Genomic DNA, 17,411 nt, shown 5'->3' on the forward strand with positions numbered 1-17,411 from the left:
ATGGGAAACTTGTCAGAGTGACAAGCCTGATGGGCAGAGGGGCACCTCAGACTCCCCAACAGTGGCAACCCTGAACATCATGTGTCCATAGAACTGTAATGGTAGGCGCCCCAGGGGAATCTCCTTTGGGGATGTGGGCAAATGCTACCAGTGTCATGCCACAAGGATGCTAAGAAAGAAGGTATGACTGAGAAAGGACAGAATTTGGGATTTAGGTACAATGTCTCTGGCTACATCTAGACATTAGCTACGTAACTTTTTAAACTTCTTTCTTTTAAAATACATTCAAACTGGCAGGGAAAAAATTCAAGCATTTTCCAGAGCTGGGAAACTACCACTAAGTGACTGTCTACTCTGTCAGATTACCAATACCTAACATTTCTCTGTATTTACCTGGCCTTTCTCTTCCTTGTTCTCTTTCTCTTCCTCCCTCCCTCCCCCCTCCCTTCCTTGCGGTAGGGGGACAGTCTGGAGAACTGAGGATGAACTTAAACCCTGATCCTGCTGCCTCCACCTCCATCACAATGTTTTTTGGTGCTAAAGATCAAAGCCAGGTATTGGAGCTGGCTCTGCAAGTGTTCTATCAACTAAGGTACATTTCCAGCACCCCCTCCCTCTTTCTCTTTAACTATTTATGAATAAGTTGCTGACTTCATGGCCCTGTGTGCCTGCATACATTGTTATATTTTCCAGACAACAGGGATACTCATTTAAAAATTTATAGCACAATTATAGAACTTAGGATGCTTAGTATTAATAGATTATCAAGTCTATGGCCTGTGCCCCCGGTTTGTCAGTTTTCTCAGGGTCCATACTGGAATCCTTTTCTTCTCCAGCACAGGACCTAGTCCAAGGCAACATTCTTACCTATCACTGTGTAGATCAGGCTAGCCTCAGCACAGGACCTAGTCCAAGGCCACTCTTGCCTATCACTGTGTAGATCAGGCTAGCCTCAGCACAGGACCTAGTCCAAGGCCACTCTTGCCTATCACTGTGTAGATCAGGCTAGCTGCAACACAGGATCTTGTCCAAGGCAACACACTTGCCTATCACTATATAGACCAGGCTAGCCTCAGCACAGGATCTAGTCCAAGGCTACTCTTGCCTATCACTGTGTAGACCAGGGTAGCCTCAAACTTGCATCAATATTCCTGTGTCTGCCTCCTGAGAGCTGGGATTACACGTGTGTACCACCTCACTTGGCTTGTTGTCACGTCTTTAAATTTCTTTAGTACTTTTATGACAATTTTCATGATTCAGTTTTAATTTGTCTGATATTTCCTCTTGAATAAACTCAGGTTACTCAAAGGTGGTGTTGGCATCAGGAGGCCTGGGATGTCTACTTGTTCCTTACTTGGTGACATTAACCTTTAAGCAGCTTTAGCTATCTTTCACATACTATAAATCTGGTCTGTTATTAATTGAGCAGCTTTTAGTGTACTTGCGGGGTTGGATAAGCACCGCCACTCTCCTTTTTAGGATCCTGGGGACGTTCCATCGCCTCACACACATTAGTGCCCAGTCCCCACTTCCCACAAGCTCAACACCACTTCCCACTGTCTGTTTCCCAGTCTTTATTAAGCTTGACCCTCTCAGAGCCGGGAAGATTGCTCCATGGTTAAGAACACCAATTGCTCTTCTAAAAGACTTAGGTGTTATTCCCAGCACCCACATGACAGCTCATGATAGTCTGTGACTCTCTTTTCAGGGGACCCAGCGTCCTCTTCTGGCTTCTGCAGGCACCAGGCATGTACATGGTACACAGAAATACATACAGACAAAAATGCCCATGCACGCAATAGTAGTGGTAGTAATTTTTTAAAAGGTTGACCAACCCCTCCACTTCCTGAACACTTATCAGTGGTTAGAAACACAACTTCAATGAACACAATTGATGGTGGGCAGTGGCCTCCAGTGTGTCACCCACAGATCAAATCACATGACCCTTAGCTCCACACTCCTCTTTTGATAGTGTACAGTCTCACGCTATTTCCTCGGTCACCCTCCCCTACTCAGGGCCTTGAAAATGCTAACCTACTTTACTCTAGTCCAGGAAGACTGAGAAGCAAGTGGAAATGTGTGCCTCTTGAATAAGGGCATACTAGGTTGAAAGAGCAAGGACCCTGTTTTTGTCAACTCTTCACTGCCATAACCAACTGCATGAGGGTGACTGGAGTGGAACCTAGAGGAGGGATGGTTTGCTTTGGCTCCCGGTTTCAGGGACTCCCACCGTGGTCGTTTGGCTCTGTCTTTTGCTCTTAGGCCTGTGCCAGATGAGACAGCACCTGTAGTAATGGGAGCCTGAGGTGGGTAAAGTTGCTTACCCCTTGGCAGCCAGGAAGCAGAGAGACAGGAAGTGGTTGAGATTGAAACCTCTCCTTCCAGGGCATGTCCCCATGACTTAACTTCCTCCCACTAAGCCCCACCTCTTAAGGGTTCAACCATTTCTTAAAACTATCACAGGCTGGGGATTAAGCCTCTGACCTCTGAGAGACACTTGTTCCAAACTATAGCAGGCCTACTCCACTCAACATATAGTAAGACTGTAAAGGTATCGCAAACACTCACTGGAGGAGCAGAAAGTGTCACAGGAGGTAGAAGATCAGTAGAGCACATATCAATGACACAATTTCACAGGAGAGGGTTAAGATGGTCACAAAAGAACCAGCGTTTGAGGCAGAGGGTGACTCGAGTGGATTGACAGACCCATCCAAGGAAAGAGGAGCTGACCTCGAAGGGATGGTGAAGTCCAAGGAGGCTGCTTGAGATGGACATGTGGGTTGTGTACAAGGCTAGACAGTGAGGTAGAGGCAGAACAGATGGGGCTAATTAGACCTTTGAGGTCCAGTGTGGATCATGAACTTAGTTCGGAGAATGATGAGGAGTTACCGAGGGTTTCAGAGTGGAAGACGCAATGATCAGAGTTGAGACATGGGTGGACATGTGCTTAACCCACCACACAGAATTCCTACTATTGTTGCTTTCCCATCCCCCAGCTTGGCCTCTTGGTGTCGCTCACATTGCATGACGTCATTCATCTGACCAGGGCCAAGGGCAGAATCAGAGAGAGTTGTTCCCTTGCCATGTACATGCTTTGTGTTCAACAAGAGACTTGAGTGGCATTGTGTCCTAATGTAGCTAAGCATTTACGCTGATACACTAAGGAGAGCAACGACAACTGAGTGCAGGGAACTGAGGTATGAAAATGAGACGGGAAGGTGCTGGCAGCTCTGGCTTAGCCATCCTCCGCTGCTCCAATGCCTGTGTGGCTGTCCATGGTGCTTATATTCAAAAATTTCCTTAATTTAACACATATTTAGTGACCCTCCAGGAACCACACAGGAAAACCATGAGGCTGGGGTGATGGATGGTGAAGTGAAAATGAGCACTGAGGAGAAAGTGGGGTCCCTTTTCTCATCTGTAAATGGAATAAGTTAGAAAGCCTTCTAGTTCCGTTGCCTTAGAAAAGTTGAACTCTTTTATCTGTATCTGTTTCTCCACAGATAAATGTTCTCCACTCAAACCAAATTCGCCCTTTGCTTCAAGGTCAAACTTCTCAGTCAATGAAATTAATGAAGTGCTCAGCTCAAGAGAGCACCCTGGCCATGGACCCCACTCATTCATGTTCAAGGGCCATCCTGATTTACTACCCACTCATGTTCAAGGTCACCCTGGTCTTGTGTCCTCTTAGCCTTTTCAAGAAAAGTTGCTTTTTTATGATCTTTCATACAAACAGGTGTATAATCAGTCCTATGTTCAACCTCTAATGGGGAAAATATTGTCCCTATCCCATTTGAGAAAAAAAAACCCTCTGTCTAGCCAGTAACAGTAAAGTTCAGTTCTCATACGGATGTTTCCATTCCAAAGGTGCACCTAACCCCAACCGACAGCTTCAAGACACCATGCCACCACCAGTGCATCCTCAAGGATGCTCAAACTAGGACTTTTAAATATATACAGGAACAGGAACTTCGAATTTATAGCAAAATAACCATAGGCATAGCTACAGAGGTAGGGGTGTGTGTGTGTGTGTGTGTGTGTGTGTGTGTGTGTGTGTGTGTATAGGTAAAGTGAGCCCCACTTTACTGCTTCCATGGCCTTTTGACAAATTGTAAAGTTAGCCTCAATACACACCTCCTGGATATGGAAGTATCACACAGATGCCTTCTTGGTTTGTTTAAAAAAACCCTGGAGACTCTTGGCTCTTCTTGCCCTGGCATACTGGATGTGGCCTGTCTGGTCAGGTACCGCTATAGTTTGCACCTTGCTCTAAAGGCCCAAGTGTCAAAAGTGTGGCCCGCACCGTGAAACCATTAGCTTAGTCAGTATGAACCCTTAGCCTAGTCAGAGGATCTTACATCATCCCTTGGGGGCGGGGGGAGTGAGGCTTCTTTTTCTCTCTCTTTTGAGCAGTTTTTCTCTCCAGGTGAGAACTTGACTCCACCACGTGTTCCTGCCGTGATGGAACCTCACCACAGTCCCAAAGCATGCACTGGCAACTCCAAGACTATGGGCCAAAATAAACCTATTCTCTTTGTCAGCTGATTGTCTCGGGTACTCTGCTACAATGAATGGCGGAAAGCTGACTAGCACAAATGCCCAGATGGAATTCTCGGGTCTTGGCTCCCTGAGACTCAAGGGAAGAAGATGCTAAACAGGTACAATCGCCAGTTACATGCTATGTCCAGTTCTGGTGTCAGTCTGAGAAAGATCCCTTCAGTGACCTAGAGAACAAATTTGATGCTTTGTTGATGCACATTAATGGATAATGGCATTTATAACCATTGAGCATCTTCCTTCCTTCCTTCCTTCCTTCCTTCCTTCCTTCCTTCCTTCCCTTCTTCTCTCCTTCCTTCTTTTCTTTTCTTTCTTGTTAACAAAGCATGATGATCAGTAGGGAGGCCAGGCAGGCAGACTATCTCAGAGAGGCTAGGTGAGCTGCTCACTTGACCTGAGATTGCTCCCACTAGGCAGCCCAGACTGGCTTCAGACTCATGATCCTCCTGACTAGTCTTCTGCTGCTCCTTTTCCAAGTCTCCAAGTTTCCCAGGAAGCTGACTCTATCAATTAGGGTGCAGCCCACCCTCAGGAGAGCACACACCCCAATCTGATCTATTGACCTTCCTTCTTGGGGAGACAATTAGCTCCTGAGTGCTGGTATCCATCTACTGTCTTTGGATTCTGGCTCCAAAGAGCAAAGCTGTTACACAGTAGGTGCACAGCACAGGTCTGTTTGAAAGGCAGTAGCAAATCAACTTCCTTGCTTGGCAGGTTGCCTACTCATCACTGAAATGTTCCTGGCAGTATCTGCCCTTGGCTACAGTTAGTTTCCAAGTCATATCTCAGAAAGAAACATGAGCACAGCTTACACAACCACTTGAAATTCTGCAGGTGTAAAACACATGCTAGATTTTGTCAGGTTTTGAAAACTTCTTACACACCAAAAGAAACACTAAAGTCTCACTGATAATTTAGTGTTGTCTATATACATTGAAATGATAGTAATATATATGTATATATATGACATGAAATATATTGTTAAGATGTATCTTCTTTTTTTAACCTTGTGTACTTTAGGTGCCAGAAATTGTTAAAGACCTATAAAATTCTTATAATGTTCCATTGAAAATTCTAACCTAGGGTTGTACAAATTATAACAAGACTTGAGATTTTACTGAGTGCTGTGGGAGTTATTTGGGAAGGGGGTTAGTTTGGCTTAAGAGTGTGTGTGTGTGTGTGTGTGTGTGTGTGTGTGTGTGCTTGTTTGTTTTGGGAGTTTGAAAACCAGAGTGGAGTCATCTAATTTGGTCACAAACAATCAATCTAGCTGATATGTTGAGAACAGACTGCAAGAGACACTAGTAAGGGCTTACTGTGAAGGAAAGAAGACCATTTAAGCAGCCATCAAATGCTGGAAAGATGGTTCAGGGGTTAAGAGCATTGGTTTGATCCCAGCATCTACTTAGTGGTTCAAGACCACCTGTAACTCCAGTCACAGGTGAGCCAACGCCCTCTTCTGGCTTCTGCAGTCACTGCAAGCATGGTACACAGACATACATGCAGGTAAGGCACCCATATACATAAAATGAAGGAAATATGTTCTAAAGAAGCTGTCAAAAATAAGTGTCGTGGCTCGGGAACCCTGCCTGGACCACAGAGTGAGACCCTTTTGCAAAATCCAACAGGCCGAAGAGATGGGTTAATGGGTCAAAAACGCTTGCTGTGAGAGCAAGCACCTGAATTCAGATTCCCAGAACTCACGGAAAAGCCAAGGGCACAGAGGGAGCACCCAGGAACTTCTGTAACCCAGGGCTCCTATGAGCAGATGAGAGGTGGAGAACAGAGAATTTCAGAAGTTCGCAGTCCACTTAGTCAGGTGTGTGCAGCAGAAAAAAGCAACAGAGACCTTGTTTTAAAGTAGAAGGTAAGGACTGATGCCTGTGTGGCTCTCTAATGCCCACATGCGTGCTGTGCTCACTGTATACACACACACAGCATTCCCACATAATATACACACACAGAGAGACTATACATACACAAAGCACCCCCACACAATGCACACAAACATGTGTACACAAACAACACACTGTTCACACACACAAAACATCTCCACATAATACACACGTATGTGTACACACATAGAGACTATATACACACATAGCATCCCCACATAATAGACACATATGTGCACACACAGAGAGTATACACATACAAAGCACCCCCACATAATACACACACACACACACACACACACACACATATGTGTACACAAACATACACTGTTCACACACACAGCTCTCACAGTAGTTTGGTTTAGGCTAGAGGATGGTAAGAAGTTGTCCGGTATAGAGTTTGAAAGTAGTCAGGAGCAGGTATGGGTGAGAGGGGGCATGGGGCAAGGATGAGCCCTGGTTCCAGCCTGGGACATTCAGGTTTGGGGGAAGAGCAGGCATTGGTTTCTGCAAAGGCCAAGTCTAAGATTCCTTGTGGTTTGGGAGGGAGGTGCTGGGTTGGATGTGAGACTCTCAAGTTTGAAGCAAGGGCTTATCTAGGGCTCTGAGCTTGGAAGTTATCATCATGGAGTTGCGATTTAAAGCCAAGGCAGCAAGTGTGGGCAGGAGAAAGAAGATCAAAGTCAGGATGGAGGCCCTGGGGAACTCCCACATCCAGAGGTTGCAGAGAGGAGCTAAGGGAATGAAGGATCCACGGGAAAAAGGAACACGAAGCCAAATGAAGAAAACCTTTCAAGGAGCAGGCAATAAGCACGGAGTCCAAGGCTGGTGGGTCCAGGAAGGAGGCGCACAGACCTGGCCCCTGGATTCAGCAACCTAGAGGAGAAGAGTGAGTCCTATGAGAGCCAGCTAGGTGGGTAACAGATGCAAAAACCTTAGAAAGAGGGAAAACATAGTGGAGACCACAAATCCAGACAGCCACAGGTTCAGAGAGTTTCCTGTACAAGAGAGTACAGAACTATAAGACAGCCCAAGGCAGACTATAACCAAAAGTCTGTCTTTGAAGGATGAGACACAATTTCTGCATGTATATACACTGCTGGGATGAGCCAGAAGACAGGAGAAAAACGATGATGCCAATTCTTCATCTCCCTAGTCTCCGAGGAGCATGTGTAAAGCTGTTTCTGGCTTTATCCCTTACAGACAAAGCCATTTATTGGCCTTCTGCTATGAGACATGAAATCAGCTTGGCGAACCTCCCTTTCTTCTTGTTCTGACTTCATCCTAGCATCCCACCACCGCTCTGTCGTCCCACCATGCTGCGGGTGCACTTTATCTTGTGGTCACCCTGGTACCCACTATTCACCTATCAACCATAGAAAGCATCGATTCACTCCCCACTGCATGTGGTGACGGCATTCATACCTCTGCCCTCTCCTCTACCTGCCAGTCAGTTTCGGTGCATGATCCAGGACAGTAATGATGAAAACTAACAACGGTTTAGTTCCAACTTAGGTCTCACTAGCCATACCCTACTAGTGCTGGGACTCAGCCTCGGACACTGAGGACACAATCTCACAGCGCCTCTTACAGGATTCGTTCAGGACAGATTATTGCTTCCACTCATATGCAATGGCACAAATCAGATCATGCATAAAGCCCAGTGCCAATGAGCAGAGGAGAAGGTGGTCTCCTCCACCAGACGCGGACAAGCCCTATGGCACTGGGCAAGACTGTGCAACTTTCTTTCATGATGAAGATTTGGAAACTGTGGTTTAGACCTCCAGCCTTCCACATCTTTCCTCTTAGGCTGTCCAGCTTCTCTGGGCTGTTTTTCACCTCGTATTATAAAGGTGGAAAGTCTTTATAGGTTTCTCTGTGGGTAGTTCACGTGGTCTGCAGGGTGCTGTTGATTTTAGAAGGTGAACTCCACAAGGCAGTATTTACATCATTATAACCAAGCAAACACTCCCACTCTAGATCCAAAAAGCCCATAACCTATAGCGCGGCACCAAGGATGCTACCACATGGGCTTAGACGATCCCTTCCAACAGTCTATGGCTTACATTACTCACAAGTGGGCCACACTTCAGACAATCAGTATTTAGTTCATGACATGGATTTGGTTTGTTCTCATGAAGTTTCTGACTGCCTGTCTCTTTTTTTTTTTTTTTTTTTTCCTCATTGATAGGGAGAAACATGCCTTATGGGACACATTCCCTGATAATGGCCTCGGAAGTCTTTTCCAGCCGTTGTTGGAAATCCTCCTCCTCTTCTTTCTGTAGTCAGAGGACTTCTGAATTAACTGAGCAGGTATCTCCACACTTGGGTCTTAATGCTTCTGCATGGCCTTTTAATTTACTACAATTACCAACTGTCTTTTCCCTTCTTTCTCTCTTTATTTCTTCCTTTCTTCCTGTTTTTATTACAAAGTCTTGTTTGCTAATGTGGCTCAGCCTTAAATTTGGAATTCTCCTGTGCCAGCCTCCTGAGTGAAGAAGGGATTGCAGGTATAAACCACGATACTGAGCCAACTAATTACCTTCGTTTCTCTTGTTTGCAGTATTTTTCCCCATTAGAATCTTAAATTTTTTTGTGCTTTCTCAGTAATAGTCTCTACCGTGTGAAATGTTGTGGTTTCATGTCACCCTCAGAGACCTCTTTAATGGGGCTCTCTACCCTTCCTATTCTAATGAATACTGGCTGTCTTCCAGACTGCTGAATAATTTCATCTCTTGGTTGCTTTGCTGGCTGGCCTAAGTAGTGCTACCAACCAGATGGGTGAGGTCCTTTTGTCCTACCCCAGGTAGAAACTGTAAGTAAGCAAGGAGAAGTTCTTCAACTGTGTCACAGGCAGTTTTTATTGCCACCCCCCACCCCCGACACACACACACACACACACACACACAATCACACACACACTCAGAGTTTGGCAGCAGGCAGCCACAGATAGCATCTTCCCATTAGAATTTTCATCCAGGGCTCCAGTACCAGGATCCTTAGCCCTACAAGTGTTGCAGCCTCTGTATAGATCTGGGGATTTAGAAGTCAGCCCTTGACAGTCATACAGCTTTGTTGTTGTTTTAGACCTAGGAAGTTGGGGTTATTTAGCCTTTAACACAAGCCAGTGTCAGAGCTCTTGACTTGGAAGTCCCCAAGACTTTTGTCCCTAAAGACTCTACAACTCTCAAGCCACGCAGTGACAACACATGCCTTACAATCTTAGGACAGGGAGGCAGAGGCAGGGGGGATCTCTGAGTTCAAGTCCAGCCTGGTCTACAGAGTGAGTTCCAGGACACCCAGGGCTACAGAGAAAAACTCTGTCTTGAAAAAAAAAAAAAACAACTTAAATAAAAGAAAGCGAAAAAGACTTTACAGCACTCTGAAACTTCTGCCCGCTGCAGTTTTCCTTCTCCGCCTTGTGTAGTATTTATCCTTCTTTAGTCTCGGCTCGCTGCCTTCCCTTGCCTTCTCTCTGCCTTGGCTGCCTTCTGATGCCCTAGCAAGGTGCTCTCAAATCCTTCAGCTCCTTCTCCAGCTGTCAAGCTGGCAGCTTCCTTATCATTAAAGCCAATTGTGATCTTAACTTATTAGCACTGCTTAACACTAGCTCAGTGCCAAGGGAGAGATGGGTCTCCCTCCTCTGTCTCATTAAAGCCCCAAGAGCCAATAAGGTCTTCTTTCATTTATTCCCTGACTCTGCTGGAAAAGCATCTTCAAGGAACTCCCTTAAGAGATAAGAGTAGAAGATAAACGCCCTTGGTTCTCAAAATCTCAGGCCTATTTCACTTTCGTATTATATAAAGGTGCTGGACCAGGTGTTCCCTAACGCCTACTCAGGGAGTATAATGTTGTCAGGGCCTGTTCACTCGTAGCATCTGAGATCAAAGAGAAAATGTTAAATAGCTGCTGCTCTCGAGGGGTTTGCAGTTTCTTTAGATGAGCACATATAAGTTCTCAAACAGGTAGCACAAAGTCATCGGTACAGATGACATGCAAGGTGGGGACTGATTGGGCATCGCTTTGAGCCTTGGACTAAAGGAGAACGCTGGAAACTGAGCCCACCCGAGGCTGGAAGGAAGACCTCTGTGGTGTCTGAGTATAAGCAGTGAGTTCGGGAGGGATAGATGTTTATGTGACGGTCAGTAGATTAAGGACCAACGTTGGGGCTGATGGAGCAGTTAATGGTCAGTAGGCAAGGCCTCCCTGTCACCTGCTCTCTCTCTGAAGCATCAGCATTCATATCTCACCAACTCACAGCAGGTAATAACTTTTAAATATGGCAGCATAATGATGACTTATGTGTCATTAACAGACAAGTTTTCAGACCATCTCAGGGCACACAATTAACTTTCATTACACCGGGGAATATATGGGTGTGATTATGTATATGACCTCCATAAATATATTCTTGAAACACGAAGGCCCTAGCAATCATCTTTATCAACAGTTTATCTGAACTAAGATGAAGCTGTCTCTCCTCACCATCCCATCACCAATAAATAAATAAGTTTTCACTGGGATCATGGGAAGTAATTACAAGTCATGTCTCTTTCCCATGCATGCCCCAAGCAGGGAGCATTGCTCTTATGGCAAGATCTTATTCTCCAAGGAACACTGTGTACTGGCTGGTTTTAGGTGTCAACTTGACACAAGCTGGAGTCTTCACAGAGAAAGGAGCCTCCCTTGAGGAAATGCCTCCATGAGATCCAGCTGTAAGGCATTTTCTCAATTAGTGATCAAGGGTGGGAGGGCCCATTATGGGTGGTGCCATCCCTGAGCTAGTCCTGGTTTCTATAAGAAAGCAAGCTGAGCAAACCAGGGGAAGCAATCCTGTAAGCAGCACCCCTTCATGGCCTCTGTATCAGCTTCTGCCTCCAGGTCCCTGCCCTGTGTGAGTTCCAGTCCTGACTTCCTTTGGTGATGAACAGCAATGTGGAAGTATAAGCCGAATAAACCCTTTCCTCCCCAACTTGCTTCTTGGTCATGATGCTTTGTGCAGGAATACAAACCCTGACTAAGACACACCACATGATGGAGAGAGGCCTGGAGGGTTTAAAGGATGGGGCAGGTCTCACAGACTGATGGTCCTGAGACACCCAGCAACATGGGGTGGTGGGTAGTTTCCATTCAGTTTCCCTCTTTGTTGCAAAAAAGAAAAAAAGAAAAAAGAAAAAGAAAAAGGAAGAAAGAGAAAAAGAAAGAGAAGAAAAGATAAAAGAAGAGAAAGAAAAGAGAAAAAGAAGGAACTTGCAAGAAAGGGAATTTCCAGCAGAAAGAAAGGCTCTTTGTGTCAGTGGTCTGAGCAGTTTCTAAAGAGTGGATGCTGTAGGGAGCGGGAGGAATGCATGGAGCCACGGAATGAATTTTCCAACTACCTCTCTCAAAAGAATCCTCTAACAAACCAACCCCACCCCAGGAAGAATTAACTACTGCTAAAACTCTATGTCCCTGTTTCCCTCCTAACACCGAGCAAATTCCGTTTATATTAATTCTCCTACACAGGCACTGTCTTGGCTGCTTGATGCATCTGCACATCCCCAGTGCCTGGCGCGGGTGGGCGAGGCCTGCTTTGGCCCAGTGGATGGCTAGATGGATCAGAAGCAGCAGTCTGAATATTCAGATGGCTCTCGAGCTTTGAGCAAGCCAGAAGGATTAGCATATGCAGACCTGAGCCAAGAGAGGACTTCCAGGAGCTGGGACTACCCAAACCAGTCCCTAGCCAGGGCAGTGGAGGTAGCAAGGAAAAAATACTCTCAAGGTGTGTGGTCTGTGGAGGACTCCACTGCAGGTACAGAGATGAGGAGCACTCAGAAGCAGAGGCGCCAGTGTGCCAGCTACCCCACCCAGGAACGAGACAAACGAGGCAAAGCAGAGCGTGGTGGTATATAATCCCAGCATAGGGAAGGCTGAGGCAGGAGTACTGCTTTGAGTTTGTGGCCAGACTGGGCTCCTTAGCAAGTACCAGGATAGCTAGAAATACATGATAAAACCTTATCTGAAAAAGTAAAAAGAAGTATGGGAGAGAGAGAGAGAGAGAAGAGACGAGACAGGCAGAAAGACAGACAGAGTCACAGGGAGCAGGACACCATGGACCCGTTTCTAGCATGTTTTCTGTGATCAGCCTTGTGCTTTGACAGCTCACATTCCATCAACCCAGTCTCCTAAAGGACCAAGCATCCCAGACTTACAGATCAGAAGCCCAACCTACCAAGAGCCTGGGATCTCCCACTCCTTGTGGGTAGGTGCCAAGGCCTGCACCCCCAGGAAACTATGCAGTAGCAACCGAGGTGAGTACTGAAAAATGCCTGAGCTGAAAAAGCACTTTTCCACATTTCATATTTCTTGGGTAGTTTGTCTCTTTCTATCCAAGTTTCTTAGAAAGGGGTGTGTGTGTGTGTGTGTGTGTGTGTGTGTGTGTGTGTGTGTGTACTTTATCAGTAAAGAATCCGACAGGATTCTGATCTACAAATGGAGCTGTGAAGGAGAGAACGCTAGGTCTGTGGGGTAAAGTTTTAGAGGCAAGCAGAGTAGATGTGATCATGGCAGCAGGCTCGGGGTATCTGGTGTTTCACAGGGAGGACATGCTCTGGTGCATCCTGAGCCAGTGGCCCTGGCTGCCTCCTGGGGCTGGCTTCCCACAAGCTCACTTCTGTCTCCAGCAGCGCCTCAGTGCTCTCCTGCCCACCTAATTCTTTGTTTCCTCAAAGCCTATGTCAGGATGTTGTTATTTCAACACTTATAATTCTAACAGCATGCACCCCGCGCGCGTGCCTTGTGGCCTTGATATTCTCAGGGAGACAGACAGGTGCTCTCTCTTTACTCCAGTGGGTGGACATTGCTGACACATGGAAATTAACAGCAGCTTGCCACCCTGCAGTAGTTTAGAGTTTGCCTGAGGACTTGGACGGTGAGGCAGGCTGCTAGAGACCTCACTCAGGGGATAAGCCCAATTAAAGGCTCTGACTTTCTACTCAGATGGGACTCCGCAGCACAGCATCCCTCCTGGACTTAAGAGTCCAGGCAAAACCAACAGGTCCAGTTTGAGTGGGCGTGGCCTTCAAAATCACCACAGATGAGGTCCCCGCTGGGCCCTCCAGGAGCAAGGCCGTGAGAAAGGCCAAAGTGAAAGGAAAGGCCACTTCTAGTTGACCTCTGCTTTTGGGAACTTTGCAACCATGTGCAGGCAACTAGCTGGCTGGCAGCAGCAGGCTCTCTGAAGAATGCATAGGATGCCTGCTTCTGCAGCCCTGCACGCTGCCGAGGAGGGCGCCTCCGTCTCGTGTGCAGGGTCCACCCGTGGCAGGAGATCAAGTTGGAAGTGGGGGAAGGGCATGCAGGCAGAGATGGGTGCTGGAGAGAGGCGATCAAGAAAGCTCTCATTCTTTAACTTTATTCACCCTTAGGCACTATTTTGGGACAGCAGTGGCTTTGGGGTGTGTCCAGACAGCCAGAGCCTAATACAGACTTATCAAGGCTCACTCTTCGCTTTCTTACCGGCTCACTTCTGGTCACATGCAGTCTAAATACACATGCATGCAAACGGAATAATAAAATCACCCCTTTCCGTCGGTGTACTGCGAAGTGTCAGGCAGAAAAGCGGACACCAGGAAAAGAGACTCTGGCTAAAGAACTGCCACCTCCACAGGCTCTGCACCGCGTGAAAGCGTGACCTGATGCAGTGTGTCTCCTGAAACTGTGTGTCTCCCTTCCCCCAGCTCAACCGACTTCCCAGACTCCCTGGAGCCTGGTCAACCCCATCACAGCCCTGAGTTCTTCCTGTTCGGCCTCCTCTCCTCCCGAAGTAAAGGGATCACAGACGCACTTGATGGGGAAGAAGGGCCAAGATTCCACTCTTCTGGACAGTAGCCTAGCCTGGAGCCAGTGAGCCGTCGGGTCCCTGCTTGGGACTCCAAGATTCTCTGTCAATTTCATAGCTCTTCTCTGCCTGGCCACCTCGCTTGTGGGTCGGAGACCCCCCCAGCGTGGTACCTCTTCTCTAGGATGCCCACGCCACAGGCTTCAGCCACCTGCTAGATACCAACCGTGGGAGCACAGCCTGAAGCTGGTGGACACATCCACGGGTCTCAGCCAGTGCCTACCTCTGCCCTGCCTGGTCTCCATCAGGCAGCCCAGGTCGCAGGGACCGCAGGGGTTAAAGGGGTCACAAGGGTCGCCCACACACACACTTCTTACCCAATCCCGGCACGAAAGTGTTGAGGAAGAGACAGATGACAGCCACCGGGAAGGGCATGTAGGGGATGGCGGCGCGCAGGGGCCCCTTCTTCTCGCGAACCTGCACGACCACCCCGCTGGACGACGATGCCCCCCGGGGATCTGCCGCTGCCACAGCCGCCGCCGCCGCCGCGGTCTCGGCGTCTTTGTGCAAAGGCTCCATGGCTGGACGCGCTCTCCAGGAACCCTGCAGCCGCCCGGGGCACCAGGGCAGACGGCGGCCGGCTGCGGGCTCCTGGCAGCGCGCTATGCGCCCTTCTCAGGAGGCCAGTGCGCTCCGGGTGCTGCGAGGCTGGCGGAGAAGCCCGCCCTCCCGCGCTCCACGCCCCCACTCCGGGCGGAGGGCGGGAGGGGCAGCGTGACACTCTGTGACAGCGCTCCCTCGCCCCTCCCCTCCGGGCCCCTTCCCCGCCCCCTCCACACCTCTCTGCAAAGCCCTTGGTTCACCAGCAATGGAGACCCCAGCAAGGGAAGAAAGCGCAAGGAGAGCGCAAGGATGCTGGTGGTCTAGGTACCCAGAGGGATGGATGTGCCTCACCCTCCTAGCACAGGTGAACTGAGAACCTCACTCAAGGTCCTGGAGAGCTGGGCGTGCACTAGGCTGATTCAGTTGGAAAAGCCTCAAGGTTGAATCTCTCTTCTGGAGTGTGCATTTAATGCTAGGGAGGTGGGGGCTAGGGACGCTTGAAGCCTGAAACCTAGAAACACTTTGCATTTCGAGTCACGGAGAAAAAGCAACGTGTTTCGAGTCACAGATGCTGATAGGACTGGAAGCGAGAAATATAGCTTACAGCTTTATAAACCCATGCATGTCTGCAAGAGATGTTCCCTTCACGCGCCCACACACACACACACACACACACACACACACACACACACACTGTCTCACGTATAAGTTCACACACATAGAAACGAAAATGGAAAGGAATGCTTGCTTGAGGGAGCCACGGAGCTGGTAGTGGGAACCATGCCCTGACCAGTGTGCTGCTGCGGGACATCTGGGCCAGTTATGACTACCTGGTGAAGATGCGGTGCGCCCACAGCGCCCCCTGGTGTTAACGATGCACCGGTGGGAATAAGCGAATAGACTTGGCAAGAGTCCAAACCAAGAGCCTAATTCAGTCTTTTCAATAAGACCCTTCATCTACTCCGATGAAAATGACCTCCTCTAGCGGGGCACGTGCTTCATGGCTGCAATCCCATCCTTGAGAGGTGTAGGTAGGAGGCTCTCTTCCTATCAAATTCAAGACCAACTTGAGCAAGACTACACTTCTAAATAGATAAATATTTTAAGTCTACAAGGTAGCCTGCAGGATTGTAGTCATTACAATGATAGTACCGCAGAGCCAGTGACAAATTGGCTGGGATATGCTGAAGGTTCGAAGGTTCTGGGACTGGGACCTTCCCATGCATCCAACTGTAGGGGAGTTATCAGTCACTAAAGCCCCTCCCAGAAAGTGATGCAGGTCAAGATTTAATGGCCAACAGAAACTACTTGTAGGTATGTTTTATTTTAAATGTTTATCACAGCATCCTCTGTTGGGCAGCATCCCAAACTCTTAACCACATTCAATGCCTGCCTTAACTGTACAAAGCACTACATAGTACTGTGTTTTCTAGATGGAGCAATTAAAGCATAATCGTCCATGATAATGTGGAGCAGGTGATCTCTTTCCAAAACCCATATGCATAAATGACATTTCATCTAAAGATCCCGAAACTAACCTCCATTCTATGAATTCGCAGAATACCTGGATCTCTTTTGGGTTCCCTCTATCATTATTTGTCTCTGAGGAAAATGAACCCAGAGAGGGAAATAGATTTCTATTTCCCCAATTTCCTGTGGCTATCTTTGTGACACCCAGACAGAGCCATTGTGGGTGCCAACACATGGGAGCCTATGATAGCAGGGGGAATCCAGACCTGCAGTAAAGCTGGGCCTGGAGCTGCTAAGGTGGGTAGGAAACAGGTTAGTGCTGGGGGCGGGCAGAGGAATTAGGACTTTATTGTCTGGGAATCGCTGACATTTTAAGTGGACATAGGGCCTCATACGTGTTCTATTTATTCCTACAATGTAACAAGTGACCCTCGAATTGATCAGCTTGACATGGCCGGATTTTGGTTTGTATGTTTTTGTTTTGTTGTTTTGAATGATCATACTCTACGGTGAGAACATAAGAGAGGCGGCATTTCTCCCTCCATTGTCTGCAGATCTGCAGCTGGGAAACTCAAATGGCTGGTGGCTGGAACAGTGAGGACCACAAGATCCACTTCTAAAAATATTCTCTGGTCAGTGGCATCAGGGAGAGAGTTTGAAAGCTGGTTGGCCAGGGGTAGTCCTTCATGCTACCTCCATTGTCCACGTGACCTGGAGGTTTTTACATTAAAATATGGCCGCCAGTTTCTAAGTGAGAACTTGCTGAGAGGAGTCATCCTGAGAGTAGAGACTGCAGAACCATAATGAGTATCACCGCCACTTCTCCAAAAGTTACACAGTATCCTTCTGCATTTCTCCCTTAGGCATTCAACCAGCGACCCACCCAGACTTAAATACAGAGCAGCCCTCCTCTTAATGGAAGAATGAGAGCCCAGGCTTTAAAACCAACAGTATGACTATATCAGCTGAGAAGACCTCTTAGCCAAGTGAGGAGGACGGCTAGTGAGGATCAGGTCACGTGCCCACAGGAACTGAGGTGAGATGAGGACTCTTCTTGACCTACCAGC

General features: G+C 47.7%; 1 protein-coding gene across 3 annotated transcripts in view; it reads right to left on the minus strand.

Annotated features, from left to right (window-relative positions):
* Nucleotides 1-15,040, minus strand: part of Stum (mechanosensory transduction mediator) — a 51,147-nt gene extending 36,107 nt beyond the window's left edge. The window contains exon 1 of one of the 3 annotated variants that reach the window (NM_001081227.2): nt 14,649-15,025. In NM_001081227.2, coding sequence (NP_001074696.1) covers nt 14,649-14,850 — 202 coding nt within the window. In that variant the 5' untranslated portion in view covers nt 14,851-15,025. Of the gene's footprint in view, nt 1-14,648 lie in introns of all 3 variants that reach the window. The other 2 variants (XM_006496913.4, XM_006496914.4) reach the window with 2 other exon arrangements.
* Nucleotides 15,041-17,411: the final 2,371 nt, after the last annotated feature.

The sequence above is a fragment of the Mus musculus genome, chromosome 1 (genome assembly GCF_000001635.26).
Source record: "Mus musculus strain C57BL/6J chromosome 1, GRCm38.p6 C57BL/6J".
Taxonomy (NCBI): domain Eukaryota; kingdom Metazoa; phylum Chordata; class Mammalia; order Rodentia; family Muridae; genus Mus; species Mus musculus.